At 33.9% G+C, this 9,283-nt stretch overlaps 2 protein-coding genes across 2 annotated transcripts; both read left to right on the top strand.

The window, feature by feature from the left end:
• The first annotated feature begins 457 nt into the window (after positions 1-457).
• LOC106313481 (glutamate decarboxylase 1-like) lies at positions 458-4,349 on the top strand. The gene is made up of 8 exons (XM_013751290.1): positions 458-610; positions 689-893; positions 1,967-2,167; positions 2,255-2,469; positions 2,567-2,820; positions 3,339-3,391; positions 3,498-3,673; positions 3,886-4,349. Exons 1-8 carry the CDS (start codon positions 525-527, stop codon positions 4,202-4,204), a joined length of 1,509 nt encoding a protein of 502 aa, XP_013606744.1. The 5' UTR covers positions 458-524; the 3' UTR covers positions 4,205-4,349.
• Positions 4,350-4,914: 565 nt separating this feature from the next.
• LOC106315211 lies at positions 4,915-5,475 on the top strand. Its single transcript, XM_013752960.1, has one exon. The coding sequence runs from the start codon at positions 4,915-4,917 to the stop codon at positions 5,473-5,475; it is 561 nt and encodes a 186-aa protein (XP_013608414.1).
• The last annotated feature ends 3,808 nt before the right edge of the window (positions 5,476-9,283 follow it).

Raw genomic sequence — 9,283 nt, 5'->3', positions numbered from 1 at the left:
GAATGTATTCCCAAAAGAAAATAAAAAATGACTTTTTTCCCCAGATCCCATTCATCAATCACTTGGCAAGCATTGAATATTTTCATCGTGTTTCTAAATCAATTTTCTTAAGAATTACTGATAAGGAAACAAAATAATCAATCGTATTTTAACTTTTATAGGATCCATATGCTTTTCATGCGTTTCCGGGCCCTCCATGATTCTAATTTTGATTTCGAAACACAAATCGAACTTCAAAACAAAATTTCTCAAACTAGACATTGGGTGTAACAGTGAAAACGAAATTACAGGCACTGTTCTATTAATTCAAACAAAGTATAGGCCCTTGGAAGAAATTTTAGAATAAGGAAACTTCCAAAAGTTTGTTAATTTCATAATACCCATGTAACCCACATGGTTAGTTGGTTACCATACAGTATCATTTTTGTTATTAATATAAAAAACCCATTAGGTGTTGTTCATTTCATTCCATTCATCACTTTCTCTCTTATCATCATCTGTTGTTATTCTCCCTCATCGCCGTGATGGTGCTCTCTCACGCCGCATCGGATTCGGACGTCTCCGTCCACTCCACATTCGCATCACGCTATGTCCGAACTTCACTTCCTAGGTAACATATAAAACAATCCTGATCATGTTATATATATATGTATGATCTTGACTATAACGAAAACGTAAATATCATCAGGTTCAAGATGCCCGAAAACTCGATTCCGAAAGAAGCAGCATATCAGATCATAAACGACGAGCTGATGCTTGACGGCAATCCAAGGTTAAACTTGGCCTCCTTCGTAACGACGTGGATGGAGCCTGAGTGTGATAAACTCATCATGTCCTCCATCAACAAGAACTACGTCGACATGGACGAGTACCCTGTCACCACCGAGCTCCAGGTATTGATTTGATCATATAATATACATGTCATGTCATGATCGTTTCAAAATCGAGTTTTTAAACATAATTATGTCTCGATTTCTATATGGAGAGAAATGATTATAGGATCTTGGGAAGTTTTATTTTTCAAACGATTTTTTGATATTATGTGGCGGAGATATTATGGTATGTTTTGATTGATGTTTTGGATCTGTTCACACCATAATTAATGATTAGTATTTTCATAAGATGCACTGTTATTAAATCTTGTTCTTATATAGTTATATGTAAACCAACCACATGTTGACGTATTTTATCAGAAAAATATGATGACATTTTCTATGGCTGTGATTATCAAATTTGGGACTATATTTTATTATTAACACTTTATCTTGGAAATACTAGCCATTTGTGTTAGGTAGTTGCGTTACTTTGAGGGTTTTCTTTTAATCTAAGATCTTGAATCGATATTTGATAGTATTATTATTAGTTTGTAGCTGTATTAAGATGCTTAATTATTGAATATTGGTTCTAAATGTATACATATGCACCAACTATCTTGACTTTGGATTAATTTGGACTAAAGTAGTAACTAGTGGGAATAATGGCACCACTTTATTTCCGCAAATGCCAGCCATTGTGTTCCTACTAATATTTAAATTGGCAGCCGGACAAAAAATAAAGTTTAGTGTTATTTTCTGAACGGGCCATCACTGAAATACAAATTATTTGTAGAAAACTGAAATTGTTCTTACAAATGGTTCGTGTTTAAAATTAATAATCTAAAGTCTATGACATAAAAAAAGTCTATGACAGAAAAATAGTAGGGTCAATTACCTGACCGTAATTATTTACATTATCAGATTTACACGATCTCATGTTCGTCTATAGAATAGTTATAATTATCATGACTGGTTAATCTCCACCACCTAAGTTTGAGTGTGTACTATTTTAGTTTTACTCTAAAGACATGTCACGTTGCAATTCACTGAAATTATTATAGTTAAGCATCAATCTCGATGACAATACGTCATTAGTCAAGTGGGTTTTCACTAATTAATCAATCTTTATTGTTTTAATATGTTAAAAACAGAACCGATGTGTGAACATGATTGCACATCTATTCAATGCTCCGCTAGGAGAGACAGAGACAGCCGTCGGAGTAGGGACCGTTGGATCATCTGAGGCCATAATGTTGGCCGGTTTGGCTTTCAAACGTAAATGGCAGAACAAGCGTAAAGCTGAAGGCAAACCCTTTGATAAACCCAATATTGTCACCGGAGCCAATGTTCAAGTAATTAACGATTGCTCAAGTTTAATAATTATAATTAAATTTGTACTTGTGATCAATATATCTTACAATAATGAATCAAAATGTTAGGTGTGCTGGGAGAAATTCGCTAGGTACTTTGAGGTTGAGCTTAAGGAAGTGAAACTAAGCGAAGGATATTATGTGATGGATCCGGAGAAAGCTGTTGAGATGGTCGATGAGAACACTATATGTGTTGCGGCCATTCTTGGTTCCACTCTTAATGGAGAGTTTGAAGATGTCAAACTCTTGAACGATCTCTTGGTCATAAAGAACAAAGAAACCGGGTAAATTAATATTGGTTTTCATACTAATGGATTGTATAAACCAATCCATGTGGATCATTCAACTAAAAATATGCGTCCATTTGCATGTTTTTAATAGATGGGACACACCAATCCATGTGGATGCAGCAAGTGGAGGATTCATAGCACCGTTTTTTTATCCAGAATTGGAATGGGACTTTAGATTGCCGTTGGTGAAGAGTATAAATGTGAGTGGTCACAAGTATGGGCTTGTGTACGCAGGTATTGGCTGGGTCGTCTGGAGAAACAAAGAAGATTTGCCTGAGGAACTCATCTTCCATATCAATTATCTTGGTGCTGACCAACCCACATTTACACTCAATTTCTCCAAAGGTATATATATATTGATTTTAATTATTTTTTCTTGCTAGTCTTAATATTTTTTTTTTCATTTTTACTCGCCATGATTTTAACAGACTAACACTAAGGTGATGGAAATTCACTTAAGCACGTCGTATTTGTTTCATTTTCATCAAATTTTTTTTGTTAATTTTAGTACATGATCATCATCAAAGTGATGGAGCTTGCCATTGAGGTCAAACTTTTTTCCATATAAATAGGGAACATCATTTTTAATCTCCAGTACATGTTTTACTTTGAATAATGGGTAGAGTACATGAACACATCAAAGTATTGGAGGTCAAGTTGTACCATTTTAAAATAGGGGAAAACGTAACTCTTAGACGACGTTGTTGTCGTATTCTCACTTAGGTTAAAGTTTTAAAATTCTGGACCTTTTCTTGATTGTAGCTTATTCCTGATTCAACGTACTACTTTACTCTCAATTTTTATTTCTTTATTAAATTTTAATTCATTTTATTAAATTTATATTCTTTGCTCAATGAACGCAGGTTCGAGTCAAGTCATAGCTCAATACTACCAACTTATCCGACTGGGCCACGAGGTGAGCCGGTCCTCGATTATTTAAAACGTTGTATTATTTGTATATCATGCTAGCTAGTAGTTAGAAAATAGTCAAAATACTTAATAATTAAAATTTTATTAAACAGGGTTATAGAAATGTGATGGAGAACTGCAGAGAGAATATGGTCGTGTTAAGGGAAGGACTTGAGAAGACAGGAAGGTTCAATATTGTATCAAAGGATGAGGGAGTGCCACTTGTAGCTTTCTCATTAAAAGATAGCAGTTCTCACACTGAGTTCGAGATCTCCGACATGCTTCGCAGGTAAAGATTTCAGATACTCTTTGTTATCATCTAGAAGCTTTCGTTGTGTTAATTATTCATGCATTTAAGAGTAAATAAGTAACTAGACCTTATTGATATTTACAAGATTATATATATTTATGATGAAGATGTAGTTTTTTTTTGGTCAAATAAAAATATTTTATAATGTATGATGATGAAGATGTAGTTAATATAAATATTTTATAATGTAGATACGGATGGATTGTGCCTGCATATACAATGCCTCCAAACGCACAACACATAACTGTTCTTCGAGTAGTCATCAGAGAAGATTTCTCAAGAACACTCGCAGAGAGACTTGTGATCGATATTGAGAAAGTGATGCGTGAGCTCGATGAGCTTCCTTCGCGAGTAATCCACAAGATTTCGCTAGGAGAGGAGAAGAGTGAAGCTAATGGTGATAACTTGATGGTGACGGTGAAGAAAAGCGATATGGAAAAGCAGAGAGAGGTCATCAACGGCTGGAAGAAGTTTGTTTCCGACAGGAAGAAGACAAATGGTATCTGTTAATTGAATATTAATTGAATAATTCAATAATGCGTTTGCATGATCCGGAGATTTGAAGTTGTTTTTTTTCCTTTGTTGTTGTTGAACTAAGTTTTATTTGATTAATTTGTCATATCTTTTGATATTATTGCAACATATTATGAACAAATTTCTGCGTCTTTTGTTACTTGTTCATCAAACGTTGCAAATAAGATTAGTAAATCTAGTATCTTAATTGATCTTTTTATCCCGTAAGTTCGTAAGAGAACATAAAAAATTGGGTAATAACTTTTAATTATGATAAAAACTTAGTACCATCTAATTTATAAAATTAATAAGTAAACTCTAAATTTAAATTGTATAAGGAAAAAAATCAAAGTGAAGTTAAAATCCAAAGACGGTTTTCTCAAAATAAACACAAAATTTTAAAACAAGAGAAAAACTAAAACTCCCTAGGACATCAACACTTGAATAATTCTATCAAATAGCTAAATCACTGAGCCGGTGAAGGAGCCTGCGAAGGGGGCAGTAAAGGGGCCTGTGAAGGAGCATGTAAAGGAGCATGTAAAGGAGCCTGTGAAGGAGCATGTGAAGAAGGAGCATGTAAAGGAGCCTGTGAAGGAGGAAGTGAAGTAGATCCAACAACGGTGGAGCAATGTAGCTTGACATTAGTTCCACTACCGTCGCACTCTCAATCTCCTGATACCTATTCCTGGAGAGTGAACGACACTGACATGGAGTCCTACTCAACTAAGCTCACATGGGAATCTCTAAGACCCCGAGGAGAGAAGCAAGACTGGGCAGGAAAGGTTTGGTTCAAAGGTCATGTTCCAAGTCACGCGTTTATGATGTGGGTCGCACACTTGGATAGGCTTCCCACAAGGTCTCGCTTGGCTTCGTGGGGACTCCAAATTGACACATGCTGTTGTGTGTGTAATCATTTCCATGAAACACGTGATCATGTGTTCCTTAGATGTGAGTATGCAGAGCAAATTTGGAAAATGGCAATTAGGCGACTGGGATACAGACCAGTCCTCTTCCACACTTGGGATGCTCTTCTTGCTTGGATAGAAATGAGGGTTAGACACTGTCCTTCGACTCTTCGTAAGCTAACTGTTCAAGCTATCCTATACAGGCTTTGGCGTGAGAGGAATCAGCGGCTGCACAATGCCTCACCAACACCACCCCAAGTAAGCTTTAAGGAGATAGACAGACAGATAAGGAACACCATCTTGGCTATGAAACACCGCAGGAACTTCAAAAACCTCATGCAAATCTGGTTGACTCATGAGTAATGAATACACTCTGTTTCAGTAGTTCTTTTTAAGCTCTCCCCTTTTTTTACTTTTTTTGCCTTGGGTTTGCTTCACCTACTTAGCTTTTGTACAAGTAACATTTCTCTTTTGATTAATGAATTCACATACTTAGCAAAAAAAAAAAATGTAGCTTGACATAGCCGGTCAAGAAGGGGTCATGGAAAGATCCAAAGACGGTCTTCTCACAATCTTTGTTCATCTTCTTGATCGCGGCGCAACATTCCGATCCAATAGCGGCTTTCCTGGTGAAGAAAGTCTCAGCGATATCATTAAAACATGTACCTACCTCCTTCTTGTCGTTCAAGCATCTGGTGACTTCCTGTGGCAGATGGAACGGAGTTAGTCGGAAGTGACCTGCAGGGAAGGCTTTTCCGGAGCCACGGAACGGCCAATGTTGCTTGGGGTGAAAGCGAGGTAAGTGCCGCGATAAGAAGAGCTCTTGGTTAGTTGATGACTCTAGTTCTGTTGCTGTAACTTTGGATGTGACACAGCTTAAGAATAGGATCATAGCAAGAACAAGTGTGACATTCTTCATTGTTTTTTTTTACTTTTTGAAGCCTTGAGTTAGCGAAACGAGAAGAAAAGTTTTGATGGTTATTGAGTGGTAAGGCGTTAGGGTTTTTATATATATATAAATAAAATATACATCTACATGTGGTATTATGAATTTATAGTAATGATTATCGGACTACGAAAAATATTATTTATTTTGATAAATATATGGACTGGTATATATTAATATTATCACTATCTTAAGAAATAACATATATTTCTATGTATCCATGGTACCTTATTTTCTTTTAATTAAAATTGTTTTAGTATATATAAATAAGTTTTTATAAGGATTTTGATAAATAAAAGAAAGATTTTAATTATTCGCAAGTAATTTTTTAGAATATTCTAATACGATGATAATCATGTGTTTGGTCTATTAACTCTAACTAAATTTGTAAGGATTTTGATAAATACAAGAAAGATTTTGATGACTTTGGGCCATCGTTAGCTTTCCCGGAAACGTTGACTTGTTCTTACGTTCACCCCTTAATTAGGATGAATTTTTAGGTTCATCATACAATAAAATTGTGTTATTTTATATTCGATACCTTTTAAAAAAATGAAACAAAATATTACCCCAATCGTTTCTAAATAAATTTTACTTTGACATTTTTACACAGATTAAGAAAAAATAAATGAAATATAATTAAGTTTCTATTAATTACACATGTTTGACCAATATAGCATTTGAGATAAATAAAATTATTTATAAGATCAATGCACTTTGCAATTAATTTTAGCTGAAAAATAAATAAATTTTGCATTGGAATTCTAAAGTGACAATTTTTTTGTAACAAAAAAATAATGTTACAATAACACTTAATATGAAACAGATGGAGTATTAAATTATATTATGTTTTTAATATAAAAAGGTAAAAAAATAAATAAAAATAGTAGTTGTTACAAAAAAAATATTTTTAAAAAAATACTTTGAACGTCGTCAGCAAAACACTAAATCCTAAATCATAATCCCTAAACCCTAAACTCTTGAGTAAACCTTAAACCTTTGGATAAATCCTAAACTATAAATCAAAAACACTAAACATTTAAACACTCAAGGATTTAGAGTTTAGGATTTAGGATTTAGTGTTTTAATGTTTAATGTTTAAGATTTATCCAAAGGTTTAGGGTTTACCTAAGAGTTTAATATTTAGGGTTTAGGTTTTAGTGTTTTGCTGATGCTGGTAAAAATATTAAATTTTTTTTCTTGTAACTACTATTATTTTTTTATTTATTTTTTATTTTTTATTTGAAAAACATAATATAACTTGACAATATTTTGTTTCACTTTCTAAAAGATATCGAATATGCAATAATGAAATTTTATTGTTTGGTGAACCTAGAGGTTTAGGGGTGAACCAAGAATAAGTTCAAAACGTTGAAGGGTAGATCACTATCAGTTTTTTCTATTTTGATTTAATTTTTTTTTATTTTCATGTGTTAACTTAAGTTACATATCAAATATTTTACATTTTGAGAAAAGGCAAGTACTCAAATATTATTCAAAGATCTTCTACTCGCATCCATACAGTAACATCAAGGAATAATATTTTCTCTATATATTGAACATATTAAATTATATTTTCTCCAAATATAAATTGTTCTTCATTTCTTACGTTGGCTAAAAGAAACATTCAAATAAGCATAAACCAATCAACAGTTCAAAAAAAAGAGAGCATAAACCTGATAACAATGCACAAAATTAATAAGTAAAATCACTGATATTATTATTAAGATTTAAAAAGGAATAACGTCAAATCTACAATATGGCAGTTGCATCAGTTCTGATGCGACACGTCAGCGATATGTGGGTTCCACTTTTAAATCTACATTATAATAGGGCAGTTGCATCACTCCTGGTGCGATACGTCAGCGATATGTGCGTCCCACTTTTAAAAAGTGTGAAAAAATGTCAAGTCTGAGACTCGAACCCGGGTTATTGAAATCTAAACAACAACATTTATACCATTGAGCTAAAGGATTGTTTGTACATTGATGGCTGAAACAAATATATATTTATGAATGTAGGAAACCTTTGCTTCTTCGGTTTTCTCTGTGGGACCCACACTTATTTATTTTATCTAATGATTTAATAAATACTTTTTAACTCACATTTTGAAATGGGCTTCGTTAAAAAAAAAAGGCCCGATAGACCTCTTTGGTCTGTAAGCATTCTCTTCACTGGAAGTTTAGGGATTTCAATATTTAATCATCGGTTCATGACTCATCTAAGAAACACAGATTGACTCTTTGAGTTCCATGAATCAGTTTATCTTCTTTAGTCTCTACATCTTCCTATCTTTAATAAATTCATCATCAGTTCTTTTATTTTGCCTGATAAATCATGATTGTGTGGTTTTAATTTTCTTTGGTCATCCTTAGCTTGCACCTTTTGATCTAACCAAGAAGAAGAAGAAGACATTTGTCATTCAGGATGCCATCGAGGACTCAGCTGAGTCACACGGGAGACATACTATCTGTTGCCTGATTGTTCAAGAAGAGTTTATGTGCTGTGAAACATATTTGTTTTTTTTCATCAGTTGCTTTGTTTAATCTTTTTTCCTGCAAATAATGATGGCTTTGACAGTTCATTTACGGGAGCCAAGAAGTAAAAGAAGAAGAAGCCAGTGAGTGTTTGACATTTTCTGTCTTCCTGAGTTATTTTTTCCATTCATTAAACTTGGATTTCGAAGATTATGTGCCTCACATTCTTTTTATTTTGATGGTTCGTTAGGTTGAATGAAGATCATTGAATAAAGAAAATTTCGATGCTCCAGAAGATTTGGAGGGTACTTTATATTTCTTTCTTTGATAATTCTAGCGACATAAATTTGAACCTTATAGAGGGTATATTACAGAGCATCTTAATGACGAGGAAGAGGTGGAGGGAATTGATCTGCACCAGCAACGTTACCCGTGGGAGGGAAGTGACATGGATTACTTATACGACGAGGTAAGCATATCATTAGATGGTTTGCGGTCCATCTTTGAGAGCCGTCGATTGTAAGTGTCTATCGTTTTGAAGTTGCACGGCACTAAGATGTAAAGAATTACTAATCACGATTACCTTACAAGCAGAGTTTTTTTGCACAGCTATTGTCAATGGAATTAACACTGGAAATTGATAGTGCTATATTTCATGTTCCAAATGCTAACGCAAGCTCCAATGTTGATTCTCAGCTTTAACATGCCAAAATCACAATGCAGTGGGTGTTGTAAGGTAATTCAGTAG

The sequence above is a fragment of the Brassica oleracea genome, chromosome C9 (genome assembly GCF_000695525.1).
Source record: "Brassica oleracea var. oleracea cultivar TO1000 chromosome C9, BOL, whole genome shotgun sequence".
Lineage (NCBI taxonomy): Eukaryota > Viridiplantae > Streptophyta > Magnoliopsida > Brassicales > Brassicaceae > Brassica > Brassica oleracea.
This window is presented reverse-complemented; position numbering and strand designations above follow the sequence as displayed.

Excerpts from the sequence above, each read along its gene's own strand:
- LOC106313481 (XM_013751290.1), top strand. The coding sequence starts at position 525 with ATGGTGCTCTCTCACGCCGCATCGGATTCGGACGTCTCCGTCCACTCC. Across the intron at positions 611-688 it reads GTCCGAACTTCACTTCCTAG|GTTCAAGATGCCCGAAAACT; the intron begins GTAACATATAAA and ends AAATATCATCAG. Across the intron at positions 2,470-2,566 it reads ATAAAGAACAAAGAAACCGG|ATGGGACACACCAATCCATG; the intron begins GTAAATTAATAT and ends TGTTTTTAATAG.
- LOC106315211 (XM_013752960.1), top strand. The coding sequence starts at position 4,915 with ATGGAGTCCTACTCAACTAAGCTCACATGGGAATCTCTAAGACCCCGA.